The 20955-nt window shown below is 29.0% G+C and overlaps 2 protein-coding genes across 2 annotated transcripts; one reads left to right on the forward strand and one right to left on the reverse strand.

Moving 5' to 3' along the window:
- Nucleotides 1–7494: 7494 nt before the first annotated feature.
- LOC125824666 (WAT1-related protein At4g30420-like) lies at nucleotides 7495–12345 on the forward strand (the record flags this gene model as incomplete). Its single annotated transcript, XM_049504060.1, has 7 exons — nucleotides 7495–7670; nucleotides 8292–8363; nucleotides 8455–8571; nucleotides 8984–9236; nucleotides 9922–10080; nucleotides 10530–10678; nucleotides 12120–12345. Coding segments are annotated over exons 1-7 (1152 nt in total), but the record flags the coding sequence as incomplete, so codon positions are not given.
- A 3590-nt stretch (nucleotides 12346–15935) lies between these two features.
- On the reverse strand, nucleotides 15936–19213 carry LOC125824533 (tetraspanin-8-like). The gene is given in 3 exon segments (XM_049503933.1): nucleotides 15936–16352; nucleotides 18376–18494; nucleotides 18497–19213. Coding segments are annotated over 3 exon segments (798 nt in total). The 5' UTR covers nucleotides 18873–19213; the 3' UTR covers nucleotides 15936–16049.
- Between the last annotated feature and the right edge of the window lie 1742 nt (nucleotides 19214–20955).

Genomic DNA, 20955 nt, shown 5'->3' on the forward strand with positions numbered 1-20955 from the left:
AGTAGCAGTTTCAAATTAGAAATAGTTAAGCACCCATAACTAATTAATTCTAGATCCGTCATTGGCTAAAGTGCAACATTATATAATAACATAAATGATACAATCTATACAGCGAAATATTATATTCATCAAACTACTATATATACAATACAACACAACACAATACAGTACGATACAATATATATTATGAAACAATAAGTAATAACCATCCAGACAATTTGTCACTACAACAAAAGAGACATTTAGTGACAATAGATTTGCAATAATATTCAGCGACAATTAAGTTATTGTCTTTGCATTCAGAATCACTATATTCCATAGTTGCATTTATACAAAGTAATGGTTATAAATATCGATATTTATTATTATTGCTAGATACAATATAAAGACAATTATGTTATTACCTTTATAGGTGTACTGAATGATAACAACTAGGAATTAATTCATGAAGAGACATGAACCAACTCTTTCAATGTTATGTAATAAAAGTCTCCACATGTGGCAGCTGAGTTTCATGTGGCTAATTTGTTACTATCAAATTAAGTAAATTCTTATTGAAATTTAATTCTTAGAATTTGAACAAGTTGATATATATATACAAACAATAATTGAACAAATTTATTCATATATGGCAGCTGTGTTTCCTATTGTAATTAGCTAGTACTATAAAAGCAAAATTTATATGAATTTCAATTTCTAAGAATCCTAACAAGATGATCATATACTAATAATTATTGAACATAGTAATCATTAGTGATATAAATCTAGAATAATGTTTGAAAAAATAAAGTAAAAAAGTTGATTCTTGGATAAGGAAAAAATAAATATCAGAGTTCATATAAGCACAACTACTCACACTAGGGGCCATTTGGTGGCTGATTCAGAAGTGAGTTAAACATGTATTAAATTCAGTATAAGTAATACTTCCTTTGTTTAAAAAGAAATTACCTCGTTTTATTTTTAGTCTGTTTTAAAAAGAATAATCTCTTTTCTTTTTTTGGTAACATTTTAATTTCAGTTTTCCTAGTAACATGTTTAAGACCACAAGATTAAAGGGCAATTTTATACATTTGACATAACTTTAATTTAGGACCACAAGATTCAAAAGTCTTTTTTATTTTCTTAAATTTTGTGTCAAGTCAAACTAGGTCACTCTTTTTGAAACGGAGGGAGTACCATATTTGGTATATAGTTGGTTAGGAAATACGTTATTTATGTATAAAATTAATATGGTGTTTAATTTTGCAATACATGTGTAAGTTATAAGAGAATTTATGTATTATTTATGCAGAATAGAATATCATGTGGGATAACTAATACATGAATAACTAAACTATGCATAACTAATATATGCATTAATACATAAATTTTCTCGTATTTATCCCTTATATTACTAATATCTGCTTAACTTTAATCAACTCTTCAACGGCCCCTAATAGTACTATAGTAGTTGTTGCTGCTACTAGCACATGCATGTATAAGTAATGAAAGGGACTTAGAAGAAAGGGATATATCCTAGAGATGCATGTTAGATCAGTACTCTTGTCTCGTTATTTAGACAAAGGTAGATTCACAATTTAAATATTATCGATACTTAAAATAAAGAAAACCTAAAGATGCACGCTATATCAATATTCTTGTCTTGTTATCCGATCTGACACGAATTCATGATATCAACATTTTTTATACTTAGAAAAAAGGGACCATTGAGATGCATGGTATACATATTAGGTACTCGTGTCTCATAATTCAATCCAACACGAATTCATGATTTGAATATTATTGATGCTTAGAAAAAAGGGATCACTAAGATGCATGTTATGTTTGTTAGATACTTGTGTCTCCTAATTCAATCTAACACGGATTCATGATTTGATTATTATTGATGCTTAGAAAAATGAAATTCTTGAGATACATGTTATATATCAGATATTCGTGTCTCGTAATTCAATCCTATACGGATTCATGATTTTTTAAACATTATTGATGCTTAATAAAAAGGGATAAGGGTCTGAAAAATACCTCAAATTTGATCGAATTTGTTATTGCGATACTAAACTTTCATGAAGACCTATTACCTCCCTAGACTATTTAATAGTGTATTTTTTATCCCCTGAACTATTTAATAGTGTATTTTAAAGGTATATATATGTGCCCACGTAACACATTACTATTTATAATTTTGTATTATTTTTTATGTCCATGTGGGCAAATATATATGTTTAATAAAATACGGTATTAAATAGTCTAGGGAGCTAGGTAATAGGTCCTCATGAAAGTTTAGTATCGCAACAGCAAATTCGACCAAAGATGAGATATTTTTCACTCTTATCCCTAATAAAAAGGGATCCTTGAGTTGCATTTTTCATATATCATATACTCGTATCTCACAATTTGATTCATTACGAATTCATGATTTGAACATTATTTGGGCTTAGAACATAGGGACTCTAGAGATGCAATTAGTTATATCAGTAAAAATGAAATTTATCACGTGGGAAGGACTTTCTATATTAGTGGCTCGACTTAATCTCGCTCTCTTCTTACACTATTCTTCTCCACTAAAAAGAATGATTGAAAATTTTGAAAACCTTTACAAATGTATGTACGTGTTCGCTACACGATTAGAATACAAAAGAGTATTTAATTTTTTTACTACCTTCTATTTATATGAAAAATATCATGCATAACATAGTTTGAACCTTAGCGCGATCCATGAAAAAATATGTTACTACTGAAACACGAAAAAATTAAAATATTCTTATTTTATGTTTATATTTTCTATAAAATCTTCTATAAGGGAACAAATTCTATTTATCAAGCAAGTTGCTACTTCCAACATTATGTATTATTCCTTGGACTGTATTTCACTTTTTAAGTCCCTACACAAAATCACTTGATCGACATGAAGAAATAATAGCCATATGTTTTATTTTATAAATAAATCCCAATTTTTTTTTTATAAATTCTATTTTTAATATTTAAAATAAACAAGTTGTCAACTAATTAAAGTCCCAGAGTTCATGATTTTGACATGCCAGCAATTGTAGTCTGGATAATTAAAACAATTTAAAATGCCATGTGACTATGTGAGTGAGTCCTTTCTATCATGAATAGTTCTCCGGAACAGAGATGAATTCAGAATTTAAATTTTATAAGTACAATATTTAAGTTTTTTTAATGTTAAATCTATTGTATTTTAAAGTTATAGGTTCATATGATCTATTATTTATTGCAAATTTTATTAACTCTACATATAAATTTATACTCTACGTCGAAAATTTTGAATTCAGATGAGTCCAATATCATAACATTGGATCCACCCCTGGCCCAGATTAAGACATAAGTAATACATGTTTCACTGTCAAAGACAAAAAAAAGGTGTCTGCATCATCAATCTCCTCTATCAATATAGGTATAATATCAAGCTCGAGATAATAGAAGTCGCAGAAAAAATTAATTAAGTGCATAAGTTGTCATTGCATTCAATTATCTTAAATGGTCGAAATACACTTTTTAACTACTCAATATTACAAGTTGATCAAGCCAGCTTAAGTATAAATATTTTCTTCCTTATCTATATGTTTGACAAACTCAAAAAATATTTAATTAGGTATGTGAGTATGTCGGTCGCTTCCAACTTATGATTTTACGTGTATATAAATATTTTTTGTTTGATCAATCAATCTAACAAGTTATTATTGAATTTAACATACTATTCAAACGCGTGTTTATTTATAAAGTTATAATATTCAATATACACCTAATATTTTAAGGTTCTTTTTCAGTATAGTTTTTTGGGTAAATTACAGAAATCACATACTTTTAAGGCAAAATTACAATATATCCCTTAAAAGTTTATAATTACAGAAATCCCTCAAACGGATACAATAATATAAGCGTTGATACATTAATCTGATGCGCGAGATGCATTAATCGTTAAGTAAGATACATTACATTTTATACATAATACACTAATCTGATGTACATTTTATACATGATACACTAATCCGATGCGCGAGATACAATAATATAAGCGCTGATACAATAATTTGATGTGCGACATACACTAATCTGATGCGTGAAAATGAGGGATTTTGGAAATTTGTAAAACTTATAGGGGATAATGGTAATAAGTAAACTAAAAGGTGGATTTTTGTATTTTTTCCTAGTTTTTTATTTGTATTAATCGATTTGAAGGAAGGTGAACGTATATTTTTATTAATTAACATTTGGACATTTAATTTTTTTTTATTATTATTGAATATTTTTAAAAAAAATCAGTATATGGCCTCATGGGCCGGACTTGGCCTAACCGGTGATGTTAACAGACTTCTTGGGCCTTAGGGTTGGGTTAAAAGTCAAGTTTGAATGGGCCAAAAAAATGTTATTTGGGCTTCATTTTCATTCCTCAATTTCTTTCTTTATGCATCTTAAAGTTAAAACAATTATAAAATAAAAAAAGGAATTCTTCGAGTAACATCTTCATTATTGGATAGCGGGGATGCAAAAAACAACTACTCTGACCAACACATTCACACATAATAATGATTATATGGATTTCGAGGCATTCAAAGATAGGAATCACCTCTTCGATTCTTTCATTCACTCTTCCTCTCATCTCTAAAAAAAATTATTCTTATGTTTATTTGAATATTCCAAACTATTTTAAATATAATTAAAAATAGTATTAAAAAAACACTTATATGAGAAAAAGAATGTTCTATTCTATATTCTCTTTCTCAAGATCTAAAATGTCAAATCATAATTTCACATGTATTATAGTCAAGGACAATTATAAAAATTTAATTAGTTAATTGAGTTGTAAGTGACTAATCGCCACATATAAGATTCCAATTATAATATAAAGTATTATTTATTTTCAATAAGATAAAATAATAGTAACTATCCACTGGCCAAGTACAACATCTGGGAGAGAACCCATTTTTTTTTAATGTTTTAAAGTATTAAGTAAGGCATATACTCTCAAACTATTCTTTCCGCCGTCGAAAATTATGATAGAACGAATAAGATTCTTAATTTTTAAGCAGGGTGTTCGAATTTTAATTCTGCAAATAAAAAAAAAGGTTATTATGAAATATTTTCCCAGCCTTACTCGGTGCGATCTTGACATTTTTAGCCAAACGATTAAAAGAATTTACACAACTTAATTAGTCGTAACAGTTTGTTGTTATCATTGGTGTATACACAATGTCTAATGTATACATACTAATTGGTCGTGTCTAACTAAAAAAATAATCTAATTAATCGAAGCTCTAATATAATAATTAATATGAAACACCAAGTGGAAACTAAAAAATAAAATCAAACTAAAATGTGAAATTTATGGTGTTGAAAGTAAAATAAGTTACCTGCTACAAATAGGTGAAAATGATCCACTAGTATAAAACTTTTCATAGTAACAATATATATGACATAATATCTAATGATTAATATTAATTGTTGTTGTATTTGGGTGATCAAGTTGATTGAGCAAGTAATTTCTCAAAATGAAGAATTCAACGTTCGAAACCTCTACTTACTTTTCCAGTCAATAAGACTGGTCTAGTACAATTTACTTTTCTTGTGTGATTCGTTGGCAACTACATAAGAATGAGATTTATATTATATATGCACCCGGAGAATAGCTATTACAAATTTCATATCGACACAAAAATATTAAGTCATAAAACACAGAGTCAGCTTATAGCCAGGGATCCCTCTGAATCCCCTTCGATCGAAAATTATACTATTTTTATATGGTTAAAATTAATATTTATATTTATATAAATGTTGAACCCCTTCAGCTAATTTGTGTATTCACTTTTTTCTATTTTAAATATCCTTAATGAATATTCTGACTGTGATAATATTTATCCCATATATAATTATGATTTGTTTTATTATAAATATTTAATTTTTTTTTAGCAAAGTGCACTTCATACTTACGTAGTCCCACATGGAACTCCATAATGTTTTCAAAAATGTTTTGATAAAATTGAACATGGGACAGTATATATTATTTAGATATTAGATCACTTTTTATTAAATATTTTAAATGAAGAAACATAGTCATCATATATAAGATGACAGAATAAATGTTTTTTTTTTGTTGTTTTTTTTATATCATGACAAATAACACTCTTTGATATTATATTATTGCTAACTCCAAATATTCTGACTCAGCTACTCATCATAGACACCTTTTATTTTCATTTAAAAAGTCTTGATACAATTGATTTTAAAAATATATTTTTTTTTATGTAGGAAGTGAAACAACTTGATCAGTATCCAACTCAAAAGTTCTTGGATGGAATTTATTTTATTTTTTTTAAAAAAAAAAAAACAAAGGCATCATGTGTTAGATGATAGGTCCAGGTAGAGCTCAAAGCTAGAATATAAGTTCGACAGAATTTAATAGCCTTAATTTAAATTCTATACATATAGAAAAATAATATTAATAACATAATCAATGGACTCAAAGGGTGTGGACTAGAAGGAGAGATTGAACTCAAGAAGTTACTGTGAGTGAGCATAAAGTTTATAACAATATATAGAACATGAATAGATAAGTTGATCGCGATAAATTAAAGTGCTCGCTAAAATTTGACTCTTATACCACATGAAATACTATGATATATGTGCATCAAATTCAAAGTATTTAGGATATGTGTACAACAAACCATTATTATGAACTCTTTTTAAAAATAAAGTCGTAGCCTTCTAAAACTTTTTTCTCCAATTTACTCAATCGATAGGTTGAGGCAATTATTTAGAAATCGATCAAAAGGACCTGTCAAACCTTATAAGTCAAAGGATGCATCACATATCATCATGCATAGCTTATTAGTTGTAATAGCTATACAATCGATGAAGGACAAATATAACATTCACTATTCAGAACTAGACTATGAATTTGTAACTTATAATCGATTCAATATTGTTATAAATTTTATTTCAATAATATCATTTTCCGCCAATTTTATTTAATAGTTTATGAATTATACCACATAACAATTTTGCAATAAATAACATCATAAAAAATCATAGTAACTCTCTTACTTTTGCATGATGTGGCGCCACAGTGGCAAAGACATCCTTACGCGCTATGCTCATGTGGCGCCACAATGACAGAGACATCCTTGCGCGCTATGGTCATATGACGCCACGTGTATTATTAAAGCTAGCTTTCATCAAATTCCCAAAAATACATAGAAATTATGTAAAATCACTACCAAAAATATCATATCTTTAACTATTGCTAGGAACCTTCATGGATCCACATCATGTTACTTTGAATTTTCATTTTTTCCTACTAGTTGCTTGGTAATGCCATATAATACACAGTTGTACTAAGGTATTAATAAAGTAATTAATTAATAGTACTATGTTTTATTCTCTTTGGTTTGCTTATAAATCAAGAAAATTCTCATAGCAAATCATCACAAGTCTTTGTTAAAACATTTATTTATTTTTTATATAGCAAAAAAAAAAATGGGGTTTGAAACTTACAAGCCCACAATTGTTATGATTGCTTTGCAATTTATGTATTCTGCTATTACTTTATGTACTAGAGTTACTCTTGTACAAGGATTGAGTGCTAGAGTTTTTGTTGTTTATAGGCAAACTATAGCATTTCTCCTTATTGCTCCCATTGCTTTTGGGCCAAGGTATGTGTACATCTTACCCTCCTCCCCCGTCCCACCCACACATTATGTCTGGTACATTCCTCAAAAGAAGTTTTTACAGAATCTCAGTCTATTAAGATCATAATTTTTTATTTTAGGAAACTGAATAATCATTGAGTCCTCTTTTTTTTCGATAGAAGACACTTTACAAGAGGCAAATACCCATCTTAGTCAAATTTTGGATTATTTTTTTATTTTCAAGAAAATAATTTATGTCTTACCAAATATGCTATGAATGTCGCGAAGAGAGTGAACTTGCATTTTTATAGTACTTGTGGTTATAACCATCTGGTATATGAGGCTCACTGATTCGACTAATTCAGATTCATGTTCATTATGATCTATTTTTTAAGTACTTTTGGTATAAATAATCTAGTATCTGAGGCTCACTGATTTGACTAATTCAGATTCATGTTCTTCAGAATTTGTTTAAAATGGAAAGTGCTACCTACTAGGGGGTTTCATTCCAAAATGTTGAACCCGAGACATCTAGTTAAACATGTGGAAAGTCATCACAATCTTTGTGGTTGCAGGGACTTATTCTATTGTTCTAAATTATACTAAAAAATGTTAATTATTTATGTGTTTTAAATTTTATTGTAGAAGGAAAACAGGCAATAGTATTTGCTTGGGATGGAAGAGTTTTTGGTTGATATTCTTGGCTGCTCTCATTGGGTAAGTTAGCAAATAATATGTTTTTTTCCAACATAATTTTTTTTTTAATAAATAACAAGATTTATTAATTTTATCTCTATTTTTTATGCAGTGTAACAATAAATCAGAATATATATTTTTCTGGTTTGTACTATTCTTCATCTACAATTGCAAGTGCAACTGGAAATCTTGTTCCAGCATTCACTTTTCTCATGGCATGGATCATGGGGTAAGTATCTAAAACTCAAAAAAAAAAAAAAAAAAAATCAATTTTTTGTTATAAAAAAATCGTCAAAAATTATGATTTACACTACTAGAAAATCGCTAATTTCTACTGAATTTGGCTCGTCCATAACGTTTCGATAAGACGTGCGTCAGAAAATAGCAATTTTAATTTCTAGTAGTGTTATTGAAATTTGACTTGTCGGTAATGTTTAACTCAAATTTCTTTCAATTTTATTAATGAAAATTACTGTTTACACACTATAACAAAAAAGACATTTAGTACAATAAATTTTCTTAATATTAAAGCAAAAATATTTAGCAGTATTTATTTAGAATATCGATTATAAATACTTTATTATTGTCACTAAATATAATAGTGTTATTAATGAATATTTCAATTGTTTTTTTTTGTTTAGATTAGAGAAAGTGCAAATGAAAAGCTTAAGGAGTATAGCAAAGGTGATTGGAACAATTTTATGTGTTGCTGGAGCTGTTGCAATGGCATTAATTAAAGGGCCAAAATTGCTAAATTCACAATTTATTCCCACAAATGGATTATTATTAATTCTTGGCAAAGAAAATAGTGATAATTTGGACTCTAATTGGATACTTGGTGTAATTTTGCTCATTGCAAGTGCTATTTGCTGGTCATTTTGGCTCATTTTGCAGGTATTTTTTATTATCAGTACTTTTCTTTCTTCGAAATTTCTATTATATGATAGTGTTGTATTCTGAGTCGAAGCTCCATGAAGATAGGAATAAGGCATGTGTAAACTCATTTTTTCGAGTCTATATTATTTTTGTTGTTGTTGATAATTTCTGATAACAAGCGCTTTCCTATTTTAGTAGATTCTATATGCAATGTGTGTTTGGATTAGTGAGGCAAGTAAATTTTGAATACTGATTACATAACGCAAAACAAAACGTCTTATATTCAATGGAAAAAAAATCAACTTAAAAGCCATTAAAATTGTGATCAGATGGATAGAATCTCATCAATTATAATGAGAGGTCTTAGAATTGAGCTTCGTCTTTTAGTAGGTGACTTTATTTACGTAGCATTAGTGAAATATTTTGAAGTAAAAAAAAAAGTCATTTTTTTCAAGCTAGCTTATTTTTTCGATAAAATGCGATATATAAGTCCAGTATTTTTCGAAAACAACTATTCTATCTCTACAAGGTAAGACTTATGTACACTCAATCTTTACAGATCACACGTGTGGAACTTTATTGGGCATGTTATTATTGTAGTTGATGCTAATTAATACTTTTTTCGTTTTAACTTGTTTGACTTATTTTAACGTGACATATAATTTTAAAAATTAAAAAAAAAACTTTTGAATCTCGTGAACAGGTGACATTATCAGCAGATTGTCCAGATCATTTATGTTTAACAGCTTGGTTATGTCTATTTGCTGCAATTCAATCTGGATTTGCAACAATTTTCATTGAACCTAATATTAATAGCTGGAAAATAACTTCATCTCTAGAGCTCATTTCTTGCTTATACACTGTAAGTATAAGTATTCTCTTCTCTTACTTTTTTTTAATTATTTTTTTGGTAAATTACAATTGAAAATTGTTCAGATTGTTTGATACAACAAAAGTCATTTAATTTCTAGTCAAAAATATATCTTCTTAGAAAATGTTTTGATGTTTAGTTGGTGAGTAAAAGGTAAATTCGAACCAACCTATTGGTCTTATAATATATCTCAGTATCAAATATGAGACCAAAGATCAATATTTGCTTGTAAATTCTCCGTTATATATAATATGCATATGCGTCCTACATGACAACTAAATATCTGTTACATTATTGATATGAACTTTGTATAAAGTTGAACACGTGTTTAGAAACTAAATATCAGAAAATAACTTTCTTTGAATATTTTTATTTTTTTATTTGAAAAATGACTTATATTATTCCAACATTTTTGTATTTTTTTTATTTTTTATGAATAGGGATTTTCATCAGCAGTTTCTTTCTTTGGACAAGCTTGGTGTATTTCACATAGAGGTCCATTATTTTCAGCAATGTTCAATCCATTATGCACTGTTATAGTAACAATATTTGCCTCAACATTTATGAAAGAAGAAATGTACACTGGAAGGTAAATCTATCGCTAAATAACTCATAGCTAATATATTTTTTTAGAAGTCCATCACTAAATAAAATTAGCGATGATTTTTGTATTTATCTATAAAATTTATTTGCCGGTAATCCTTAAATGTGCCCTTTAACTTTGGAGACATCTATATCCTCCAATTTTGTGTATACACAAGTAGATACTTATACTTGTATAAAATTGAACACGTAGACACAACATAGAGTCCTATGTAGCAATTCACGTCCTATGTGGTGACCTACATGTATTATGTCACGTATGACGTGTGTGTCTAGTTGTTAACTTTTTTATAAGTTTAGGTGTCTAATTGTGCATATCTGAAGTTGTAAGCTATAGATACCAGTTGAGATCAAGTTAAAGGATATATATATTATTACTATATAAGAAGAGGGAATAAGTATTCACCACAAGTCAACATGTGTTCCAATAAGAAGAGGGAATAACCAATATATTTATAAAAAGAAATGACATATAAAATAAAATGGAGAGAGTATTGGTTTTCAAAATGGAAAAGGACAAAACACATATAAAATTAAAAGACATATAAAAAAAGGTTGGTTTAACTCTCAAACATAAAAAGTAACATATGTTATTAAAAACTTTAATAAAAAGTACTATAATTTACAATAAATAATAACTTAATATATCTACAAGACACCAAAAAAAAGACTAATATGTGTACTGCTTGTATCACATAAATTAGGATTGGGATGATTTTAAAATTTTAATTTTGGTTATACATTATAAAATAGCCGAAAAATTGAATGATATAATTTTTTAAAAAATAACCGAATGAATCGTCCTATCGATAACCCTAATGTTACTTCTACTCTGTTTATTTTTACTTAAATTTAGAAAGATATGCTTCATTTCTACCCTCAATCTTATCACTACATTTATTTGCTATTTAAAATTGAAATTAAAAAGACAAATGACAAATAAGTTTCTATATTAGCTCACTTATGAGCAAAATATATTATGACAATCTTTACTAATTTTATAACAATACATAAACTATACTTCCTCCGTCCCATATTAGATGGACACTTCCAACTTTACACGGTGATTAAGAAATCATTAATACATTGGAAGACTTCACCATTTTGCCCTTTGTTTATATCAATGCACATTGAAATGAGTTACAAAAAATACACATACAATATAGGAATGGTCATATTAATTGTAGGGGTAAAATGGAAAAGAATTAATTAATTTTATCCTAATTTAATAAGTGCTCAAATAATATGAAAAAAATATTTTTAGTAAGATTCTCATCTAATATGGGACGGAGAGAGTAACAATATAACTTTATTAATGCTGCCCGGGCTTTCTTTACAAGTATATATATATATATATATATATATATATATATATTATGTATTATGATAAGATTGTTTAATGATTTTTATCATTTGTTGAATTTCAGCTTGGTGGGATCACTTGCTGTGATTTTTGGACTATATGTGGTATTATGGGGAAAATCAAAGGATAAAAAAGAGGAAAATATTAGTGTGGATGAAGAGCCAGTGAAGCAACTCAATATTCAAGAAACTACAATTACAATTCAAGGTTCTAATTCAGATTTGATTACAAATTGTAAAATAGATTTAGAGGAACCATTGTTGACTAAAATATCAACAAACAATGAAGATGATAATTAGTGTAAAAATAATTTAAAAAATAGAGGAAGTCTCGAGCATTTAACGATCTCAGATGTATTTATTTTGTTGTATGTAGTTAGCAATTTCTTTTTCTCTTTTCTATAAAATTTGTTATAGTTACTATATTTTTTTTCCTCTATTAATAAAAGTGATGCATATGTTTCATTGATTAGAAATTTAGAATTATATTTTTCATTGGATAGTTGTTTCTCTTTTAATAATAAAGTTTCTCTTTGTTATCTTATTTATCATCCTTATAAATTTATTTAGGAAAAACTACCTAATTAGACATACATTCCTACTATATATACTAATATTATCTCTACTTTTAAACAATTACATATATTACCACTTTTAATACTTTATACCATTTATTTTAAAAAATATAATTAGATACACAAATTCCTTGAAACTAGGATTACTTAATTATCTTAACATTTTAAAAATTAAAATTAATGGTCCAAATATATTTCTCTCTCATCAACCCCCCTCCCCCAACCTCCTCCGTAAATTGTCTATCCCCACCCCTCACCCCCACCAATGTATTATTTTAGTTGCAATATATGTGTCATGTATATGGTCATACAATCCATCTTATGTATCTTAGTTTTTATTTCATATATTTAACATGTTTCATTCAATGTATCTATATATGGCAGTGATGCGTATCTAATATGATTATTTCGTGTATCTAAGCATGTTGTTATATGTCTTTTATAGATGTTTAATATACATGTATCTAATATGATAAATAGTGTATCTAAAACTATCAAAAATTCTTTCTTCTTAGCAAAAAAACAATAAATTACAATGTATCTAACTTAAAATTCATATTAACTAGTTTAGAGAATTAACAGTGTATCTAACAGACCACATCAATTATATGAGCTACTACCCGTCTCATATATATGAACAACAAAAATAGATGTGTATTTGACGTAACAAAATGTATCTTATTATAAATAAAATTTAGAAACGATAATCAACAACATATCTAACAAGGTAGATGGTGTATCTGAAATATTAAATAGTTGTTTACTATCATGTATCTATCGGAATTGTGTGTCTATCTAAAGTACTTAAACAAAATATATTATAAGAAGCATTCATTAAGTTATAATGTATTTGAATGCTTAACATATTGTTTATTCATTAAATTAAAAAATAGTTTACATCATGTATCTGAAGAAAAAAAGATATACAAAGTAATGTAAATAGCTTACATCATGTATTTGAAGAAAAAAAGATATACAAAACAATGTTTCATACATAAACTTACTGTATCTAAGACTAATCAAAACTTGTATTACAGAGAAAAAAATATGAATCGAACATTAATAGATGTATCCGACTCAAAAGCTATTTCACCATAATGGATAAAATCCAAAATCATATTTACGTCTTTTTAATTTCATAAACTTCATTCTCATCTCATTTTGAATCTCAATTGGAGTCGAATTGTCTTCCACATTGTATCTGATCTCTAAAACATTACGACTAATTTCATATCACACACTATATCTTGTAAGAAATACATTAGTACATAATTATAAGAGGTGAAACTAACAATCCTCTGTATAAAAACCATATCTCCCATAGAAACATGATTTGCAGAGAAGGTCGAGTAATTGGAATAGGTCAAAAACTGAAATAGATTTTTATGGTGATATTGATCATTATGAAAAGAAAAAATAATCAAACGCAAGAAACAAAAGAAGAATTGTTGCCAAGAAGAAGAAGTTTTCAATTAGAGAATTATTGTGGTTTTAAGATTTGTTAGAATTGATATGTTAATGAATCTGTAAATCAATTAGAGTTGTTAATTAAGCCTAAATTACTTTTTTATTTAAGGAAATTAGTTACACACATTTAATCCAAATTATTAAAACATGTATCTCTTTAATTCAAACCGTCAGATACATGTATATGACGAGTAATGATACATGTATCCGAGGGACAAAATATGGTATAGGATGTAATTATCAAAACTATCTTGAATCCTAGTAATTAGGTACTAAACTAGTGAGATTTATGTAGTTTGCGTATTACATACTATAAATATTGAACTCTCGTGATTTTTCATATGTTTATTTTTTTTATATTTTTATTCTTCACCGTTAAAGTTCTAATCCCCCCCCCCCCCCCCCCTCCCCTGCCCGAACAATATTAACAAAGCACCAAAAAGGATCTTTCTAGAGATTCACTTGTTTTATTAGCGTTGTTGATTTGCAGTTCCTCCCGATAGAATGAATAAAAAGAGGTTTATTGATGATCGCACTACTCTTATATCCCTCCTAAACTATGAGGTTTTATTTGGACATGGCTTACGATTGATTCGATCTTTTTCTCAAATGCGGATGTAAGTGAATTGAGCATTTTTATAGTGTTTAGATAAAATAAAAGAATAATCTGAATTTTGACTTCTCAATGTGTTAGTTCATAATTTTTTTGAATTTTTGGACCGATTTTGTTTTGCCTTAAATTTATTCTCCACATCCAAAACAATTATGATGATGAATACTCATTGGCCTGTCATGACTGACGTCAGAATGAGTTTATTCCATGTTTAGTCGGGATTAACTCGTGGAATAATTTATCCCAAAATTATAGTAGAGTATTATTTTTATCTCACATTAAGGATGAAATAACAATCCCAAAATAACTTGTTTCCCATCCAAACGAACCGTAAATCTTATATTTTGGTCAATTCTCCTAACTTAAATATCATGCCTTAAAGAGAAGATTCAAACCAGTATGTATCTACATGAATTATAATCACATTGTTGAAAAGATAAGAAAAAATTAAATAAAAAACCAAAAGAGAAAATAAAATAATAAAAAGATACATCACATCATATCCAGCAAATTGAACATGAAATGGTGGGTCAAAAATAATTAACAAGACATGTCTCAACATGTGTCCCCAACTCAATAAATTGCCATATTTCCTTTCTATCTTTTTTCCAAAGATAATCTTTGACAAAAATGTTTTTGGATAGAATTTTATCTTCTAACTATTGCTCAACCATTCATCCACAATATCAAATCAAGCAATGACTAAAACCAATCGTGACAGAGTGATAAATACACTTTCATTCTTATTTAATCAAAACTCTCGAGTTCAAATATTCAATAGTTATCTTTGTTTGAAAGCATTTCACCCCCTAATTCCTATGTTAAAAAATTCGAAAAAAATATGAACTTAGTCGGACCACAATTCAAATATCAAACATTGAGTGAAACCAAAAGAAAAACATCAAGAAATGCAGATTTTCCCACCATACAAAGGCTCCATCTAATCAAAGAAGTGCACATGTGGTTCTGATAGGAAGCGCTTTACTCTCGATATGAATTTTTTTACATGAATTTTAACTTAATCAAACCTTAATACTGATACCAAACACGAGTGTGTCCCACAAAATATCAAAAAATGTAAAACTCTCCACCATACAATTCTAACACAAGTATATTTAACAGAAAAAATGTAGGAATTGATGAAAATCTTCATCTAATCAAGAAGAACACAATTCTAAACAAAGAATTCAATAATAGGAATTCACATATATCCAATCCAAAAGCCAAAGTAAATTGTCTAGCAGAAGAAATACACTCTGTACAAGAAAGAGCATAAACTCATACTAAGTGATCTATAGTCTATACGATACGCAACATAAAGCAGTCGAGAGAGAGAGTGTTTAAGGATAACGCTTCCAAGCATTGTCTTCTCGGTTGTTCCTGAAGGCACAACATCCGATAGAGTAGACGATGATGAGGAAGACTAGGAAAATGATGTTGAGCACAGCCACCCTCTTCCAGTCACTCTTGACGTTGTCTAGCAGCCCAGCTTTGCAGGATTGACAGCCATAGCACAATACTTTCGGGTCGTTCCTCCATATAGAACAGTCTGGATTGGTAGTGGATGAGGTCGATGTACTTGTCCAGTTTGTTGGGCTCACGTACTGGAAGTTACAGTCATTTGATGGCTTGCAGCAACCAGACTGCAAGGTAGTTATAACCGTGTCAAGGATATATGATAAGAAAACTATGTGAAACAAATTCAACGAGCCATGTGAACTCCCAATACACAAACACACACAAGCATATATGATTTCCCTCGGAAACTTATTTTTTTAAAAACAAAAGGCCGCAGGACGGGGGGTCACATTAGAGGAACAAGAACAGAACATGTGCAAGTTGTACACTAGATTCAATCACACAATGTAATAAAACAGAACTATTGATATACTAAAAGCAACAATTACTAGTAGACACTAGCAAAATAAATTATAGCTGGAAGATACCATCTCAAAGAAAAGGCAAAAAGAATGATGATGCATTTTCACCTATGTTGCTCGGACTCCCCAAAAATGCCATGAGGTGTGTGGATCACTCAAAAGCAATGCCTTTTTGCAGGATCCAACACGGGTGTGGCGACATTTTTAGAGAGTCCAAGCAGAGCATAGATTTTTACAACCGCTGCCTAATAGTGGCAGAGAAAGAAATTCAAACAAGGGACTCAAAAGTTAGATAATGTCACACCTAAGAGTTAACATGTAGTGGCGGAGAAAGAAACTCCGACTAGGGGACTCAAAAAGTTACATAAATGTTCCAACACGGGTGCAGCGACATTTATGAAGAGTCCAAGTAGAGTTACAACAACAGAGTGATAATGGGAGAGAGAAATTCCAACTAGGGGACTCAAAAAGTTGACATGTAGTTATATAATGTCAAAGGTATTCAAAAAAAAAAATTGTTTTCCTATTCGCGTAGTATAACTTTCCAACATGTGGCTCCACCACTGCAGTCTAATTAAGATGAATGCTTTAAGTATTTGCCTTTTTTACAAAAAGACTCAACATTTAAGACAATATACTTTGAGGAAACAAAAAGGATCAACTCTTTTAACTCAAACCACATTTAGAAATGAATATTTAAAGGTATGAATACCTTTATACATAATGCCCCATTTTTTTTTAAAGAAAAAGCTGTTCTGAAAAACTAAAAAGGTTTATCATCATTTTCACCAAACTGATTTAAATGATTGTAAAGGTGTAACCCTTTACACAAAAGCCCCATTATAAGCACTATCACCAATAGAGTCAAAGTCCTAAAGCGAAAAAAAATTCATAACTAACTAGAGAAAAGTTAAAGTAGTTATTTGCATGACCTATACTCAAGACAAGCATAGGTCAGCTACCAAAACTATTTTGCTCATACTCTTAAAAAAAATATCAACGGGGCATGTCGGATACTCCTAAACTAGTGCAATTTAACATGGTGTGACAATAATTTCTGGAGAGTCCGAACAACATAGTCAAAAGTAGGTCCTTCCATTCAATTAAACAACAAAAATTTGAACAAAAGAAAATGAACAGATCCATTTGTAAGGACTGACTTAAACCCCTCCAAACTCATAAACAAATAATTAGATTTCATAAAAGCAAGACCAAAAGTTACCTCTTAGCTTATTCAAGAACATATATAGATCTAGAAAATAACAGATACCGTAGAGAAGCACACAACATGAACAAAACAAAACCAGCAGCGACTATATACACCTAAAAAAATAACATTTTGACCTTACTAGTATGATATTCCAGCGTCGGGGTCCATGGAGGTAAGATTTTCATCAAGTATTTTTCATCATCTACTATATACACACAAACTTATTTTGACCTTTTATATAAGGTGTAATATTCCGGTGAAGGGGTCCCCCTAAGGCATGATTTTCATGTACAAAACAAACCAGCGACAGAGGCAGGATTTTCATCAAGGAGATTCATCATCTACTATATACACGTAAACTTATTTTGACCATATATATACAATGTGATATTCCTTCCCCAAGGCATGATTTTCACGTACAAAACAAAACTGGCGACGGAGACAGGATTTTCATCAAGGGGTTCATCATGTATTACATAAACCATCTACTATATACACATAAAAGTAACATTTTGGCAAATCAAGTACACAATACAGGCATAAACATTAAAAAACTCAAATCAAATATGTATATACCTGAAGAGCAGATAGATGTTCCTTGAAGAAATCATCAGCTTTAGTATTAGATTCCTGCATCAAGGTATCACATATCTTACTATCCTGCAAACAACTATGAATTCTATTCCAATTCTTATCAACTCTTTCTGCAACCAATTAGAATAATCCCCAAATCTATATTCCTTATACCCTTTACCAGAAATCTTTTCACCAGCACCCTTATTAGTCACCACAAAAGCAAAGATTGTGAAACAGAAAAGCAACAAAATCAACAAAAACATAACAAGTAGATAAACCCAAAGTAACCAAGTCACTCTACAGCAAGATCCAATTATACCAGCCAATGAAACAAGCAATATAAAAACTCCTATTGCTATTACTGGCTTTTCAAGAAACCTCTCACACTCTGTATTTGCTTGTCTTGACAACCATATCCCTCCTCCTATAATTGGGATCGACAGCAGAAGGGTCACTATATTCAGAATCCCCACTAAATTGTTGCTACAACGCACCATTTTTCAAGGTTTTCAGCAAAATCAAGAGACACCCACAATAGAAAGATTCAAACTTTGAGCAAAACGAGACAGACCCACAACAGAAAGATTCGAAATTTGACGGTTTTGAGCAAAATCAAGGAATACCCACAAGAGAAAGACTCAAGAATAAGCAAAAACAAAACAGACCCAGATGACAAAACTGAATTTCAGAGAGAATAAGATGATTGTGGTTAAGTCATAGGTATATATATATATATATATAAAATATGTAAAACTGGAGAAGTTATAGGTGAGATGGAGAAGAACACAGTGGGAAGGGAGAGAGGAAGGGGCTAAGAAGTTTACCAAGACGTGTAGCGCGTGGAATTAACTAATTTGGGGTCGGAAAGATCGGGTCGATGCACTAAACTTTCGTTATACGATCAAATATTAAAAATAAAAAAAAATAATCACAAGAGTTTATTATATGTAATCTATATTCTGTATTTTCATAAGAAGTTTGTTTTTACAATCTCAAATTTGTAATTTTTTTATACTTTATCAATTACGTTAAGATTTTTTATCGATAAGAAGTGTGGGTCCCACATTAGTTAGCAAACCGTAACCGTCAATTTTTTTTTATGTTACTTTGTGAATAAAAAGAACTATTGTTATGGAAAGAGAATAAAAAGTAAGAGGAAAAAATATCTTCAAATGAAAAAAATATGTATCTTCATCCACTTCTTTTAGTTATAACTGAGACGATTCGGATGGACGATATTAATTTTTATAAGATTATATAGTATTTATGATAGAGTATTAAGGTTTTAAAATACGTTAAATTACTTTAATTTTATGATTAGATAAGTCGTGCATAAATTTATTAGCTTTTATATTTAGAAATATTGAGCTTTAATTCCGCCTTAAGCATGATCAATCTATAATCATAAATATTGTTCAATTGTGTTCTTTAATCTTTCAAATTTGCAACGAGACTTAAAAATTATTCCATAAACTCGCTTGGTTTCCTCATGAAAAAATTTCACTCTTTCCTTTACTTTTGTGTCGATTTTTCAATTAATCATAAATCACGATCATCTCCATCTCTCATATTTATCTTTTAATAAGCTTCCAAAAGTAGCATGATTTTACACCATACCTACCGTTCTAATTAAATGGTCCTACAATATAATGTTCTTTCATTAAAGTTTAAAATATCTTAAATTGCAATAATTTTCTTTAGACTAATGTATTTTTTCACTAGTGGTGAAGAAGTTTTCTTTGCTTATATTTTTCTAAATATATAAATGGTGAAGAAGTCTTGTAAGTTCCAAAATATCATCTTCATTACACACGTAGTTGAATTATTACGTATATGACTTGAAAAGGTCTTTAAGAATACAAAAGAAGAAAAATAATATAGCAATTTTATAAGTGGAGTCTGAAGAATTGAGTAACGTGTACATAACTTCACTTTAACAAAAAGAGAAGTTATTTTCAGTAAATCTTCGAATTAAGTAATTTTGTCGAGAAGTTTACTATGTAAATAGGTCAGAAGAAAGAATTAATTTGACTTTCCTCATTGGAAATTCTGAAGTCGTCAAGTAATAATAATAATAAAGGAGCAATTCGATACACTAAATTTTACGATTCAGAAAAATTATTTTTTATTTGTTTAAATCAATAACCTTCTAATCACACCACAATAAACGTTATCATTGCGATCAATATATTTTAATAATAGTGGTAGAAATATTTTATATGACAATAAAAATAATCCATATATATAGGCCACACATAGGCAATGGGATATTTATAAAGTTTATATTAATGTTGACCAGGTTTGGTATAGTACGCGTAACGTGTAAAATATGAAAGTTTCTTCAGTATTTTTTTTGTTTAACATAAGATACTAATAATGAACTTTCTTGGAATGTTCTTAAAAATATCAGTCATTAATTCATTCAATGTACTCTTCCTTTTTTTATCATATTATATAATTTGGACTCATTTTCCTATTTTTAGAATAACGTTTTCAATAGAATTTTCTTGATATACAGATTCAATATTTCTGATTAAATGTGTGATATTTCACCATTTTACCACAATTCACACATATCTA

Source organism: Solanum verrucosum, unplaced genomic scaffold (assembly GCF_900185275.1).
Source record: "Solanum verrucosum unplaced genomic scaffold, falcon-dt-bn FXZP01000022.1, whole genome shotgun sequence".
NCBI lineage: Eukaryota > Viridiplantae > Streptophyta > Magnoliopsida > Solanales > Solanaceae > Solanum > Solanum verrucosum.